We start from the raw sequence: 16618 nt of genomic DNA on the forward strand, positions 1-16618 counted from the left end.
AAATTCCCAATGAAACTAAACAAGGGAGAAAGTTATCTTTTGTGACAGAGTGTGCGCAAATTCTAGCTGACTTCACAGAGACCCGCAAAAAAACTAGGTTGGGTCATGGTGAAGGTCTAAAGATGACGGTACACAAGACTTTAAAAAAAAAAAATGTTATATGCTTTTTATTTATTATTTCATTTTTTCAGGCTGTCAGTTAGTATGCACACAACTCCATGAAGGCAGAACGTCGGCACGTTCTCGTTTCAGGATGCGACGCTCCCGCTTCCAATCCGCTGCATTTCTAACAGGTTTAAATTTCATGTCATTTTTTATTTTTTATTTTTTTCCGCAGCATGATTAGCGCACTTGTAAAACTAGTTGCATCAAAGGGGCGCGCGACGCGTAATGCCTGGTGGGAGGAAGCGGAACAAAGTTTCTGTCTCGCTGCCTCTTCTTGTGTGACTCACTCAAAGCTAATGCGAGGAGCTGGTTTACCGGCCCGCTTTCATATTAATAAGCATATTCCATCTTATTTGCTCTCAGCAGAAAGCGCAGTGCGGCGCATCACATCACAGAGCCGACTTCTAATGGCGGGTTTGAGTGTATTGTTTCTCTGTACTCATCTTGCGGAGGGGGGAAAAGGGAGGGGGGGCGCGCAGAAAAAAAACTGAAAAACAGCTCGCTGATAAAGGTCGACATCCCACTCACCTGCAGTAATGAGACCCGGTGTCAGTGCCAATCAAAGGCATGTCTGCCGTTTTGATGAAAACGCTCGCTGGCGCCGGCGTTGTTCGCCGGGGTTGCGGCTGTTGGTGTCGTACAAATTAGGGAAAATCACGGTGCTCATTACAGCACCAAAGGGTGGCTTCCTGTGGAGGGGTGGAGGGGTGGGTGGCTGAGGGGAGGAGGGAGGTGAAGCAAATGTTTCCACACTAGTTAGACACGTCAGACTGCATCTCTTCTGACTTGGCTCAGCTCAGCTCAGACCAGAATGCTGCTGCTTTAAGAGGCTGGATTGGCCGGGCTGGGCCGGGCCGGGCTGACGGCTTGACCTCTGTCTGCAGCGACGCCTCCCAGCGGAACCGGGGGCCCTTCAGGCGAAGCGTGGCTGAAGCTCGTCCATCTCAGGGGGCCGGCTTTGAGCAGGTCCCATCTCGGCGGGTATGGTTTTAAAACCCATGTCTTTGGCCACTGTCACCGTCAACACAGCAGTGGCCAATCCCCCCCACCCCCCCATTCCATCCCCCCCCCCCCTTCTCCCTTCATCGCCGTTTAATTCGGGCTCCGCTTTCTCCCGTCGGCGGCACGTCGCCCTTTTAATGATTCAGCTTTTGCGAAGAAGCGGCTTTTGTACAATGACTCGCCGGGGAGGCAGCCGCATTAAATAAATAAGAGTGATAAAATGTAGACCTCATACATTTCAAAGCTAATGCAACTAGCGGGGCGCGATAGGAGCAGCTGCACACAGTCCTGGAGCGGTAATTTGATTGATTTGTTGTGACAGCAGCCAAATAATTGAGAGTGAGAGGTGCTGGCGGAGATGAAGCGCAAGGCAGAGGGAGACAGGCGGAGGGAGGGAGTGAGAGGGAGCGAGGCAGGGTTTTTTTTTTGCGCACAAGTCAGTCCCAGCAGATACGGCACCCGGGTTCTCATCTCTGCCATTGATATCTGCCACTGGGTTTATTGTTTGTCTTCAATAAGCAGCTTGGAAACGCGTTGGGGTGCTGCTTTTTTTTGTGCAACAGAACGAGGGCGGGCGGGTGGGGGTGGTGGGAGGGGATGTCGGGGAGGTGGAGGTGTGCTGGGGTGAGAAAACACCAATCAAAACGTACAGAGGGGCAATAAACATTCAGGTGCGCTATACACGTATGAAAACAGCGACGGTCCCGGGAGACGCGTGAGTTATACTCTGCCGACTCTTCTCTTGTTTTTTTGAAGCAGGGATGGAGGTAAATTTCCGCCCTCTGGTGTCCCACTTGTTGCAGACGTGCTCGTGATTTGTTCCAAGCTCATCGAACCTTCCACTGCGTAATTGCTCAAAGAGAAGTGAAACGAGACAAAGGAGGGACGCGCACGGTTTCTTCCTTGAGGTTTTTTTTGCGTCCCGCGACGCTCGTTGTTGACGTTGTTGCGCCGCTTCCATCGCGGCAGGATACAGTAGTAGTGTTGCCTTGTTGTGGGTTTCTTATATTTTTGTTTGGTTTTTTTTCAGCCTGAGCCCCTCTGGCTTTTGACTCATGTTTTGTTTCAGTGGATGGTGGCGGTGTCACTCTGGCTCAGCCGTGCCACAGGACAACAGGCTGCCAGACCCTGAAATAGAATGAAACGAAGGCGGGGGGGGAGAAAGAAGGAAAGAAAGAGAAAAGAGATGTCGGGCAAGTGGTCATGTCATGTGGCTGTGAGCAGGAGGAGGACGATAATATTGTTAATCAGATGTGGCTGCGTCTGCTCCTCCCCAGCCAACCCTGGCATCTGCTCCCACTGACACACGCCGAGGGGACGCTGTTCGCCAAACCTGCCGCAATAAAGCCACAAACGACAACACAGTCTCCCGACGTGGCGCTGCGTGGGCTGTAATGCACTCGCTTAAATTGATCTTTTGTGGCACAAGTGTGTTTAAAGAGGAGGAGGAGGAGATGCTGCGCGACGGCTCCCTTGAATTAGGATTTTGTTTTCTGCGACAGATCAGATTTCCATCGACTGCGGTGACAGTTTACAGATTGGCTGTGGTGACTCAACTGCTGAAAACAAACGTACGTCGCTCTCTTTGTCTGAAAATACCCTCATGAAGCAAGTTGCGTGCAAAAAAATTCAATTTTTTTATTTACGATTATATAATTTTTGCATCACGGGATCCTCCTTCAGTGTTTTATATCTGTGTAGCAGGATTTGATAGGAGAACTGAGGTTAGTCTGCCTCCATCAGTAGAAACAAAATGCTGCTGTTGTTTGTGTTCAAGTAGACTTGTTGGTCGCAAGCTCAATTTAGTAGTCTGATTTTAACAACACTCAACTAATGCGTTGTTCTCTGTGATATTTCAATTGCACAGTGCTCCAAGTCGGATCCCTGACCAATTGGCCCCCCGAGTTGTTTTCTTCAAATGACATCTCACTCCCCCCACCTCCCTCCCCTCTCCTTCCCGTCTTCCACCCCTCTTTTTTGTTGTCGTTTCTTTCCCCCGCAAGATTTGCTGTAGGTCTGCCACGGTGCCGGGGCCTCAGCTCAGCAGCTTTCAGCAACAATCTGTAGTCAAGCATTTTAAATGAAAATTGATTTGTGATTTACATGGTCAGCGAGGGGAAAATGAACTTATGAAATGTTGTAAATGAAATATTAGACAAGGCGCAGTTGGAGAGTGCAGACAGAGATGGTAATCTTGCGGAACCTTGAATTCCCGCCTGGCAGAACCGGGGTGACATTTTTGCATTTATCTGTGTTCTGCATGACTTGTAATGTTAATGGTAATTTTATGGAATTGAACCGGAATGAAGGGAGAAAAAAAAAAAGAGGGGGAGGCTGTTATCGCAGATTGCCTCAAATGTGGAATTGTGTAAAGTGGCACGACTGCATCCTTTATTTTTTTCCACCGTTCCACGGTAATGTGTCTTATTGCATGATCCGCTCGCTAAGGACGAATGTGTGTATTCAGCCCGTTAATATTACTCTGCTCCTTCGCTACGGGACCAGAAAAACCACTGACTGCTGTCGTTTGATAGTGTGAGCGCTGCATTTACATACAAATGTATTTTTTTTTTTTTTTTGCCCAGTAATTCTTTGTGTGTCCAAGTATTTTTAAGCTCATGCCAAATAGAATTAATTAAAATAAGTCTGCATTACCATTAGAATTTAGCTGTTTTTAATGTTAGTCAAATGTCGCAGCAGTTAAAACCTGTACGATACAATTTAGCATTTGATATAAAGTGCGATGTAAACTAACATTTTATTAATATGGATCCATCGTGGTCTTAATAAAACAAGCCAATCAATGCGGCATTACGCTTTTATCAATACTACTTGCACTCAGACCAGATGTTCCGATTTTGATCAATACGCTGTGCAGTGAACGTTTCCTTCCTTCTCCGGCCTTGTGCAGCCGCATTTATGGATTTTCATACAGCTCCTTCTTCTCTGTTCAAAAAAAAAGGTTGGGGTGGGTGGGTGGGTGAGGGGAGGGGAGGTGTAACAAAGGAGAAAAAAAACCCACAGCGCGACCCAGTAGAAGCTGAGTAGAGTGTGGTCATCTCCAGAGGTCATCTTGAAACCCCAGTCTCTGGTTCCACGTCTGCGAAACCCAAAGAGTCTGCGGTGACGTTTGTCGGCAGATGGTTTGAAAAAACCCAACCCCCACCACCCACCAACCAGCCTGACCAGCGGCGACGTCTCAGCTCCTGCTAAAAGCTGTCCGCGGTTAACAACCGCCGACCGGAGCCTAATTACCTTAATTAATCTCTGAGGTGTCTGGGGAGGCGGATTTGTGGCGCTTTTATCAGTATCATTGCAGCTTAAAAGGTCCCGCAGGAAGCCTGAGGAGCGTGTCAGTCCTGCGGGCGCTGTATCTTCTCTAACTGCAGACGCATCACAGGGGGATCCTGTGGCGCTGGCGCAAAGCGTCATGTTTGGAAAGGATATCTCTAACTTACAATAATGCCGGTGGGGGAGGAGGGAGGAGGCCCTCGGTGGAGAATATTTCAGGCTGGAGAGAGAGAGAGAGAGAAAAAAAAACAGGCCTTTCATGCCTTTCAATCAGAATATATTTTCTACCTTTCTCCCGCACACACACACACACACACGCATGCACACACACATGCACGCACGCACGCGAGCCCCTTTTCCTGAATTACGTGCCGCATTTCACAATGACAAAGTAGACTTGGCGCCGTTTCTTCCAGCGACCGTGCTGGGTTTTTGTTCACTGAGCTCTAACTGTGAAATTAGCCCCTGCTACTTTCATTTTCCAGCTGCAGTGAAATGGTTAAAAGACACAGATCAGCCGCTATGAAAATAGAACTGATTCAACAGAATCGCTTCCCCCTCCTCACCCAGACGGCCCCCCGTCCTCAGCCCAACACCCCACCCCACCCCCACCCTCCCCTCCACCGCTCCTCACCTCCCTCCAAACCCGTCAAGGCACCTTGTCCGCATCCGGAGGAGGCTTGTAAGTTTTTTTCGGGAGTGCATACATTTCTGTTGATGATATATTGTCCCCGGTGCGGAATTTCATTTACCGCCGCTGCCCTTTGCTGAACCTGTTGCTAGTCAGCGAGCACGATAAGCGCATAAGTAGCGTGCCACTTCATTCATCATACATCGTTCTGGCCTCTCAAATATCTCATATGCGATTCAGTCGGGGAGGGGGGGAGAAAAACTACTAAACCGGCACAAAAGGATCCCACCAGGATCCGGCGCAGAAGTTCGATGAGACGCCGCGTCCAGCCGAGCGCGCCGGCTTCAGTCATTATCAAGTGCACTATTTCAGAGACGGCGTGCCTCATTCTCTGCGTTTTTTCACACACTGTTTATGTTGCAGAGGGCGGAAGATGTGTCGAACATCATCCCGTCCGACGCTGCATTTTGGAATGCGCGCCTTTTTTTTTCTTCTTCTTTTTTTAAGACTCCCCACCCCTCCCTCCTCAATCATCGCGGCTGCGCCGCCTTGTATTAAACAGCATTAATAATCACAAGAGGCGCAGTGTCACTCAGAAGTCTCCGCATCACTGAGGCAGACAGAGCTGCGCTGCCGGGCATGTTGTGCTGTGTGAAAGTGCTTACACGCTCCCTCAGACAACCAAAGGGAATAATTAAAGACAGAAGATGGAGGCAGAAGAATGGAAAGCAAATCCCATTGTTTGGCCTTATTTCATCGCCGCCGATTTTTTTTCTTCTTCTTCTTCTTCTTCTTCTTCTCCTCCTCCTCCTCTCTCACTTGCTTTCCCTCCCCACATGCACTGTGGGTATGTGGCAAGCTATCAAAAAGCCGCATGTAAGCCGAGCGGCGCAGAACAAAAGGCCTTATGATGTCCTCCTCATACCAGCCGCTGTCTTTTGATTATTCTACAATCATTTTGTATCTGTGTAAGTTGGAATGGGAGGGAAGGCTTAATAAACCCCATAATACACAATACTTTAGCTGCTCAGAAACACCAGCACAGCCGGTGCTCTTAATAATTTGAGAACAAGCTTGTTTTTTCTTGACTCATTCTCTTTTTTTCCCCCTTCCCAGTAGCATAATCCCCGCTCCTCCTCGCTGTTCAGATTGTTACCAGAGTGAGCCGCAATGAAATTGAAATTAAAGGTGAACTAGACTATTAGGCCAACTTGCCTCCACTCCATTTCTAGAACGGCAAATGTAGCCCCTCAATCTCTCTTAGCTTTTACTGTCAGTCAGAGAGCACTCAGTCATCTCCATGCATCAGACCCGCGATATTGATTTTTCTACTCACTGTAACAGCCGCATGAACATAAATTTTGCATGAGGCTTTTACTCGCGGCCTCCGCTTTGGTCTGACGACACATGATGGGACCGTGAACACTGTGTAATAACCCAGTCTGTTCTCCCAAGCAGACGAGCTCCTTTATTCTTCAAGAAAAGGGGTTTGGGGGGGAAGTGTGTGGGGGAGGGGGTGCTTGTGGTCTCTGAAGGACAAAAGCAAAGGGATGTCTCACTGCGCTTCACAGCGTTACACACTGTTTACATTGTTTTCCAATAATGGGTAAACTGAAGATGCCGCTGACTGCAGACTGGGGGTATAGTTTCACTAGTTTTATTTACATGTTTTTGTGTCACTTTACATAAACAATTTTAATTAAAATATATTTTTGGTTTAGCAAATGAAAAAGAAAATTTGCTGCATTAATTGAATTATCTTTCTTTAATTTGCATTTTCTAAGTACAGAATGACGGACAAGTACAGTAGCATCATATATTTTCTTCCCTCAATAAATTCATATGTTTTTGTCTTTACTGGCAAATGATTCAATTAAAGGGCGATCGTCGCAGTGCGCATGTGCCCCAGACAGAAACGTCAATTTGTCTGGAACCCCCTTGTTCTCCGTCCAGGGCCCCCCCAGGAGTCTCCGGACCACACTTTGGAAATCAATAACCCAGTCAAGGGAACACCAGAGGGGCGACATTAGCGAGCAGGCGGGGGGATGTCCCCGTAATGCGCCGGCGTCTCCACGAGGAGGCTCCGATTCTTTGAAATGCCGCCGTCACGGCGAGAAGTTGCTCCACGCAGCTTGATGGCGGCGCCTCGCATGGCGAAGTGAAGGCATTATCCGCCGATCCCCGCGAGCCGTGTGGTTTACTCTCTCCGAGACCCCGCGGCTGTGCGAGGCAGCTCGAATCCTAAATGCCCGTGTTTCCTTGCAGTCGGCGGGATCCTCTGGAAAAGCGGTACTGCGAGCGCCGCTCTTTGCCCCGCTGAGGCTCTCAGAAATGCGTTTTCTTTTTTTCAGTTTGCCGTTTCCGCTCGCAGGTTGTGTTTATTCGAGCCACACAAAGGCGGGAATGTATTTTCCACTCCTTTAACTTGATTTCCAACTGTAGGGATTCACTTGTTCATAAAAAAAAAAAATGAAGTGGGGTGTTGAACAACCTTGTGAAGAAAACATCACAAAGTTGCTTGAACTTAATTGCGGTGGACTGCATCAAGTCATTCGAATCGGAATCAGGATGAAACTTTTCTACCTGCCTGCTTAATGATCCTGGAAAGCTTTGGCTTGTCTTTAACATATTTTGCACTTATTTTCTCCTTTTTTAACGAGGCGATGAAAGGTCGTCTTTACCCTGAGAGTTGTGATGTGTCTGTTTGCTTGAATTGATCACACCTGCCCGCCTCCCCTCTTGTCACTGCTGCCCCGGCTCAGTTCCGTCTCTGCGGTGGATTAATAAAAGTGCAGGAACGCTGATGTTATCCACTTCATCGGTGCTCCCGTCGAACCCTCAGAGTAAAAATGACCTTCCTTTGACCAGCTCCGTAATCACCGCGTCCCGGCGCGCCTAAATCTCCTCACCTCCCGTGTAGTAATTATGAGCGCGGCTCAGTGAGGAGCCAACTGAGACGCTGGTTTACGGAGTTCCCGGCGCAGGAACGTGCGTCCGGGCAACAATGGGGAGCTTGTTTGTCCTCCCTGGCCTCCCTCGTTATTGAGCGGCAGCTGCGTTCGGACCCGAGCCGAGGCTAAAAATACAAAGTGCCGCGACTGTCCGACAGGTTCATCGCACGCGTGACAGGCTGGCGTTGGGCGATTCCGATTGGCTCTTCACTCACAGCCCTCCCTGGATGACTCCAGACGAAGATGTTTTGACTTCATGGCAGCAATGATTTGGCCTTTTCCTGCTCTTAAACTAGGGATAAAAACCGCATCAGAACTGAGTGGTGCAGCTCTCACGTCCCGGTGGGGAGGAGCATCTTGGCGCAAAGAAAAAACCCTGATTGATTTTTATTCACAAACTTAGTTTTGTTCTTTTCAAACTAGGTTCACAGTTTTTTTTCTAGGTTTCCCTCCTCTTTGGCGGCTGAGGAAAGTGGGATTCTTTTCACACCTTCTCTCTTGACCTTACTCACACACAGGCTGCGGCACTCGTGCAGCCCGAGCCTGAAACTTTACAGTCCTTTTTGTGCGCCTGTGTGTGATAACAGGTTTCGCTCGCTCTTAAACATTTTTCTCGCCGGCCTTGAATGGACTTTTCTGAGGACTGTAATATGATGAGCAACGATCGCACGCAGACGCTTTCATCAAGGCTCAAACACATACGTACGTAGTGTTTTTCGTGTGCAGACCACAGATTTTGTTTGTGTTTTATCTGATAAAAGTTTTTCACAATGCTGGAGTGGCTCCTAGTTTTTTTTTGTGTTTTTTTTATATTCACCATTTGGTTGTCTGTTTAAGTATCGTCTGTGTTTTTTTTCTGACTCGCTGAGACACAGTGTACAAACCCTGGTGTGTGCACAGAGGTGGTTTGGGAGTGAGATCAGGAAGCGTCGCTCGAATTCAGGCCCCGCAGAGCAAAAAGTGCTGCACCGTGAGGCAGGGGAGGAAGAGGTGGGGGAGGAGGAGGAGGAGGAAGCTGAGGGGGCGACTGAGACATCACTCGTAATGAGAGCATCCACCACCACCCACCCACCGCCGCCGCCGCACGGAAAACAAAAATAGCATTTTGTCTGAGGGATGAGGCGGGCGTGACCTCGCCTTTCGACCTCTGACAATCAGTCTTGCCTCGTCCTGCCGCTCCCTCGGAAGCCCCGGGGCCTGGGACAGTCGCAGATAACGCTTGATTCCTACCGTGCCGCTAAAATAACGGCGCGAGAGGAAGAAAGCAGGGAAAGAAGAGTTTGGGGGGAGGGGGTGCGTGTCAGGCAGGCAGTTCTTCAAAGCGGCAAAGGTTGGAGCCCTCGGATGATTGTTGCTGAACTGTCTGAGCCCGAGGAACGAAATGCCTCGGTGGAGCCGCCGTCTGGTCATTTAGCGGCGCTATCCCGACCCTCTCCTCATTAGAAACATTATCATAGGCGGCGATGGCGTCCAAAACCCCTCATCCCTACCCGCTATCACCCCCACGCTTCCACCCAACCTGCCTGTCGGCCTGATGACTCAGAGAGGCGTTAGCAGGAGTTGTTGTTGTTTTTTCCCTCCTCGGCGCAACTCGGAAGGCGAGACGTAAAACAAAGAGGCGCCTGGAGAGATTTAACGAAGCGCTATTGGCTCCCCGGCGCCCTCTCGGCACCCTCGCCGTCACGAGTGAAGCCCGCCGCCCCTCGTCTTCGGCCCTGCCGGCGGAGGAGCAGGAGGAGGAGGAGGATGAGGAGGAGGAAGAAGAGCGCAAACAATTAACTGAGACAAGCCGTTTGGATTATGTGCTCGAGCGGAGCAATCTGGCGGCGGAGGCTAAAAGAAGGAGCCTGTCTGCGCATGGGGGAGGGAGGGGATGGAGGCATGGAGGGTTGGTTGGGGGGCGGGGCGGGGGGGTGGGGGGCAGGGGGGGGGTCAGCGGTCCTGACAGTCTTAACAAGATGACAGAATTTATAAAGCGCCGCCGTTAAAGAATATAGTACCTGCGGTGTAGCCCTTATAATAAGGCCACATGGGGCTTCTTCCATATTCCCTCTGTATTTGTTTTCTTTTTGCCTCATGTCTTTTTATGTTTGTGTGTGTGCGTGCATGTGCGTGCGTGTGCGTTGTACCTCTTGTTCTGCGGCGTAATGGTCGGCGCTGGAGGAAATTCTCCAATCGTCTTTGATCTTCGGCCTGGTTTCAATAATTTTCTGACAGAAATCTCATTTCATGTCTCTCCACTCCTCCCCGCCCCCCCACCCCCTACTTTTGTTTTCTCCGGCTTTGTTCACCCCTTCTTCCCCCCCCCCACCCCACCCCTCTCCGTCCTTAAGTAGGGCTCAACATTTTGTCGTTTGTGAAGTTGCGATGGAAAAGAGGCGGTCCTGTTTCTGTGGCCAGACGAGCCTCGCCGTTCGCACACGCCGATACATAATTCATGGTCGAGGAGGGAGGCCGGGGGGGGGGTGCGAGAGAGGTGTCAACGTGTCAGAAGGCTGAAGAAATGCAAAAAGTGCACTGTTTACTGGCTGCCTGTGGCCGGGGCGACTGCAGGAGGAGGAATGAGGATGATGATCTGGTCTTCATCAAATGTTCATCTGTGCCTGTCCTGCAGTGCCAGTGACCGGCGCTAATCAAAGACTTGTCTGCGCCAATGTTTTATTCATCTTTCATGAAGCAACCATCCCTTCAATTATTTAAGTGCATTGATTCTGTATGTATACAAGCTTGTCTGCGCCTCTGTTCACAATTGTTCGGCGGGCTGATCAGTCGACGTCGGCCCCTTTAACCAAGCATTTGTTATTTGCTCTTTTGTGTTTTAGGCCATCTATTTTTTTTATTTTTTTTCAATAGCAATGTTGCTATTATGGCCTGGCGTCTTTCATCATGCATGTGCACACTTGTGCATTCTTTTGCTTTTCTTTTGCTTCTTTGTGTTTCTCACAGATGCTAATTTCTTCAGTCATAACACATGTCAAGTGCAGACCTGGGCTCTCTGTGGGCAAGCGGCCTATCAGACGCCAGCCCACACATCAGGTCACTCGCGTCCCCTTTTTTCCACTTGTGCATAAACCCCAGTGGATCTTTCCAAGGCCACTTATTCATCCGCTGGTTAACGCAGCCTTGCTTTAAAGGGCGCAAGCGGCACTCAGACTGGGGAAGGTTTTCTGTGTCAGGTCTGGTTTACTGTAAGACTAACAGGAGATTTCTGAATGCAAGCTCTGGTACATAAAAGAAAAGAATCATATCTGTATGAAGCTGCTGTGTTTCACATCAAGACGCTCCAGTGTGTAACACAAGTTGTGTATTAGCCTGTGTTCTTTGTTTTATTTGAGACTAAACATCAAATCAACCAATTTAATATTTAGATGTAATTCAAACAATTATCACTGTGAGATTAATTTGGGCCGATTCATATTCGTCCACACGTGGCTAAAACCTCTCTTAGCCTTGGCTTTTTTTTTTCTTTTTTTCTTTTTACGGCATAATTATGATGTAGAAATTAAGCTTCCGATCTCGTTCCCCCACTTATTGGATCCAATTAGTTAATGGCTTTGTTTCTGAAGTCTTCCCATAAAGATTGATGTCTCTCTTTTGCTGCGAGCTCTGGCTATCGAGCCAAAGATTCTGACATCCTCCAAGTGACAATGAAACTTTTGGCTCCAGAGAGAGCAATTATATCAGCCGGGGCCTGATAGCTTTGTTCCCCACCAGCGAAATTAAATTCGCTCGCTTTTCCACGGCATCCAAAGTCCCTCGGGGACGTTGTTGTGGCTCCGTGCTATTTGCATGTGTCTCAGCATTGGGCCGATACGCATTCCCACACCTCTCTGAATGTGTGTGGACTCGTGGCAAAGGTGTGGGCATTTCCCCCGTCCGGGGGTTTAGAAATTGCAGAGAGAGTCTCCAACAGCTCGCTGTCCTTTCATCAACAGCTACCTCATCACTGAACTCCCAGCTCCAACACCTGCAGCAGCTCCAGCAGATGCAGCAGCACCACCACCATCAACAGCAGCAGCAGCAGCAGCAGCAGCAGCAGCAACAACATCAGCAGCAGCAGCAACAGACTCACTCCCACAGCCAGAACCAGCTGTCCTCCCAGCATCACATGACTCCGCCCAGCCAGCAGCAGACCTCGGTCCCCTCGCCGGGATCCGCCTGCTCGTCCGCCTCCGGCCATCCGCCGCTCTCGCCGCTGCATCGTCCCAACCAGTCGCCGGCCCGCAGCCTCCCTTCGCCCGTCACCCCGCCCATGCCTCTGCCGGTAAGTCTGCACCTGCATCATGCTCAGCACTGCTAACTCCAAATATGTGCTTCTTGAAAACCTGCGACTGTCTGTGCAACTCGGTCTACATCCCATCAAATATTCTAAATTCATTCAATCCAAATTCAGCTCGCTTGCAGACGACGGTCGTGTCTTCAGGTGGACGCTGACGGCTCATTTCTGCATTCAGAGCGATTTGGATGAGCTCCTCTTTCCTGCTAACATGCATTAACTCAGAGCCGGCCAGGCCAGGCAGGAAGCATCACTCACATCGTGCAGCGGCTTTGAGGAGGATGCAGAGGTTATCTTACCTTTAGGCTTTGGCCCTGTAATCAGCCCCTCAATCTTGGCTTCTCTTCCTGCTCAACCTCCTTTTTAGTCACTTTGTCCATCCATCCATCTCAGGCCTTCTGTCCGTCTGCTTGTCACTGTGCGACGATAATAACCTATTTTATATCCCTGCGGTTTCATTTCTGGTGGAGACTGGCCAGGGTCGCCTTGCTGTCCCTGGTCACATTCATCAGCGTCAGGCCCTTATTGGGTTGTGGCGCAACCTTCTTTATGGCCAGGATGAGTTGGGCTATTTGTTTCCCGCCCCTCCAGCCCTCTCAGGCCCTGTCACGGCCTAGTGAGACTCAGCAGGAAAAACAGCCTCTGGATTTTAATGGGCTCCAAAAGGCTAGCAGCGTGTGCACGTGCGCCAAAACACTGTGCAGTCTAGTCCACAATGTCTGTCTGGACACAATGACCAAAAAAAAAAAAAAAAAAAAAAACCCCAGCAGATTTACTGGGCATGAGTTGGCGTAAACACTGGCCACGTGTTGTGAAGTGGCCATGTCAAAATGTCACGCTCAGATTGGGCAAAATGTTTTCCACAAGATTTCCTTAATAAAAAGTGCTGTCAACACTTCACAGTGAACCTTCCATCAAACAACACGCTACTATCACCGTGCAATAGTTATTATCCTGCAGGTGCCTGTGTGTATCTTTTGTTTTGCATAGCTTTCACCTTTCCTTCATCCTCAGTTGTCCCCACCAAAATGCTTCCACACACAATGGTGTGCATGGGCCGATGGCAACTGTAGTCAAAAACTACACTTTTTCCCCCCCTGTCCCTGCACACCTCACACTTGAAGCCATCGCATGTCCTTGTCCTGCTTTTGATGGAGAAATTGACAATAAGGTTACATCCTTATTTAAAAAAATAAATGCTGAGCAGCGTTCGTGTCCTCCCTATGAGTGCGTATTCACACCAATCTATTGAGGGTTATTTTATACTCAGCCTGCAGAGTGAATGAGAGCTTCTCCTCTATATAGACGGCCTTCCTCTGGGAGAGGCAGCGAGGCTGATTATGAAGAGTGAGGACGGTCCTTTGAAGAGGGGGGGGAGGGAAAAAAAAGGTCCACATCAGTATCATTAGGATATTGCCTCATCAAATGGGATTATGTGTTTGGATGAGTGTGTGTGTGTGTGTGTGTGTGTGTTTGTGTGTGTATGTGTGTGTGTGTGTGTGTGTGTGTGTGTGTGTGTGTGTGTGTGTGTGTGTGTGTGTGTGTGTGAGAGAGAGAGAGAGTGAGAGCCAGGACAGAGAGTGGTGGTGGAACGGCCCTAAAAGGTTTAGACTGTGTGGGTCAGCGCTGGTGAGTGTGTCACCCAGCAAGGTGCTCGCCCAAGGACAGGCCGCAGCCTCAGCACCTCTGCGGGCTTCAATAGGATTTGAACAGCGGCTCCGCCCTCCTCCGCTGCCCGGTTCGGTGATTGGATTTTTCTTTTTTTCTTTTTCACCTCCGCCGCGTGCCGGAATCGCTGAGCAACTTGCTGGCTAATTGCCGCAAGTTTTTAATTTGGGTGGGCTCCCTGAGCTGAGACCAGGAGGAGGAGGAGGAGGAGGAGGAGGAGGAGGAAGGTGTGTCACTTCTCCCAGGGGAAGCGTTCTGTGTGCTAACTTTGCGTTACAATTGGCATAATACAATCAGCATTGTGCAGATAACGCCCCCTATTTCCTGCCGTCATTATTCGGAGGCGGCCGACTCACCCAGCCGTTTCGCTACTTGGCAAAAAAATATAAGAAAAAAAACAGCGGCGAGACACAAACACTCATTATGTTCCAATTAATGCGCCATTGTAATTCCCCTCTCACGGGACGCGTGCAAAATTCTCTCCGCGAGCCAATAAGTGAGGAAATCCTCAGCATTCATTACATCCCTGGTGTTTTTAGTGCTCGGTCTTTTCCAATTTGAGAGACAAAATGCATTAATTGGCTCATTAAGAGCCCTATTAGAATACGAATCGCACCACAACAGACGGCGTCCCCTCGAGTCCGCGGCTCAAACCCAGATTACTGCGGCTAATGTGGTTAAATGAAGTAAGAATTTACCACTTTTTTTTCTACCACCACCTCCTCCCCCTCTACTCTCTCCCACCCTTCCCCCTGGCATGCGGGCTACAGTAAGATGTTGATATTGGCTGCCCGGACGAGCCGCCACGGCGATGACAAATAGACGCAGGAGATTATAAAATTTGCTTAAGTGTGTTAATGGGCTGATTGCGGGAGCATGCTGGATTTCGCTGGGAGTTGATTGATTAGAGCCGTGGGTTTTCTCCACGCCCGGGGAGCTCGGGGATTTGACGAGAGGTCGGGGGGGAGGTGGCGCTCGCCAAGTCGGTTACACCAGAATTGATCTTAATTAGATCTGAAAGACCTGCCACAGCAGAATGGTCCCGGCGATTAAAATGAAAAACAGGAGAAATTACTGATCAAATTAATCATAATGTCGGGGTACAGCTGTAGGTCTGGTGTAATTTGCCACTCCAGTGAGTTACATCAGCCCCAGCCAGCGAGAGGAGCAGCAGCACATACTGATCCGTGGCAGCGGGGAAGCTTAGGCCAGCCCATCAACTCCCCTCTCTCTCTCTCTCTCTCTCTCTCTCTCTCTCTCTCTCTCTCACCCTCTCTCTCTCTCCTCCACTTGGTATGGCTCGGGTCCTCCTGACCCAGCTGCGCCATCCAGTGGAGCTCCTGCACGTTGGCCCTCTGTGCCTCCGCTCCAGTCGATTTTTTTTCCTCTCGTTTTTAGCCAAATCTGCCCGATTGCGTCACCTTAACGTCTGCGCTTCCGACAAACAATTTCCTCTTTGTCGCCAGCACACTGCGCCTCGCCTCCAACCTTGGTCAGGGTCCGGCTGCCCTGTTGTTTTTTCTTTTTTTTGTTTGTTTGTTTGGACGCTCCCTGACGGAGATGGAGGCTCCCCGTCCTCCTCCGGCCACCGAGACTCTCTCCGTCCCTCCGTCCGTCCGTCTGTCTTTGTTGTGTGTCTGCATCGGCTGGCCGCCGCGGTCATCTCCATGATCGCTGTCAGAGCCTCACACTGGGCACCGTCCACTCTCCATCCCGCACACTCACAGGGGTAATTACAGCCCCGGGGGCCCTCTGCTCTCTCTCCCGTCCTCGCGCTCCACAATTTACCACCAAAGCGTCCACCGACATCTCTCTTCTTCTTCTTCTTGTTCTTCTTCTCCTCCTCCTCCTCCTCCTTCCAGCGTCGCAACCCCGACATCACAGGACCGCAGGGCCTCAGACCCACAAGTGCTGCAATTACCTGAACCGCTCCTCTATCCTTTTCTCCCCCCTTCTCTCTCTCTCTCTCTCTCTCTGTCTCTCTTCTCCCCTCTCTGTGTCTCTCTGTGGCTCCCTCACTCTGCCCCGGCAATCAGCCTTCATTAGAAGCCTCTGGTGAAAAGCCGTCGTCGCCAAGGTCAGCGGCCGCCAGCCGCAGCGGCCTTTTCTGAGGCCGCGGCTGTCCGCGCCCTCCGCTTCCCCTCGTCATCCTCCCTCCCTCCCACCCACCTCCCTTTCACTCCCATTCACTCCCACAATCCAACCTCCAGTCCTGAGCCCACCTCTGCCTCTGCCTCTGCCTCTGCTTGCGTCTCCAGCTGAGGCCTCCTTCCGCCGCTGCGCACTTCTTTCCAATTCTTCTTTCCAACCGCTGTCCAATTTGCTCCAAACGCCTTCTTTTTTCTTTCCCATTATATGAACATGTGTATGAAATGAGCCTCAGTCCATCGATTGATTGATTTTCCAGATCAGGCCCACATCTATTCAATTTAGCGAAACGAGCGGCCGCCGTTCCACGGGGCGTTAAATCAAAATTAGAATGACACGCTTAAACGTGGCACTCTGCCGCGTCGATGAAACGGGCGGCGCTCGAGTGGAGGCTGGAAGCCCTCATCTGCTTTATGTGTCATAACTCAATCCAGGTTATTTTTCACTCTGAATTCACAAGTAGGCCTACAATTAAGACTGAATTCT

The 16618-nt window shown here is 50.0% G+C and overlaps 1 protein-coding gene across 2 annotated transcripts in view; it reads left to right on the plus strand.

Annotated features, from left to right (window-relative positions):
* Positions 1-16618, plus strand: part of pou6f2 (POU class 6 homeobox 2) — a 64017-nt gene that overhangs the window by 25207 nt on the left and 22192 nt on the right. For both annotated transcript variants that reach the window (XM_076047435.1, XM_076047437.1), the window contains exon 7: positions 11976-12304. In XM_076047435.1, coding sequence (XP_075903550.1) covers positions 11976-12304 — 329 coding nt within the window. The remainder of the gene's footprint in view (positions 1-11975; positions 12305-16618) is intronic.

Source organism: Nelusetta ayraudi, unplaced genomic scaffold, assembly GCF_046127955.1.
Source record: "Nelusetta ayraudi isolate G7.1 ecotype Tasmania unplaced genomic scaffold, CSIRO-AGI_Nayr_v1 ptg000094l, whole genome shotgun sequence".
In the NCBI taxonomy this organism is placed as follows: Eukaryota; Metazoa; Chordata; class Actinopteri; order Tetraodontiformes; family Monacanthidae; genus Nelusetta; species Nelusetta ayraudi.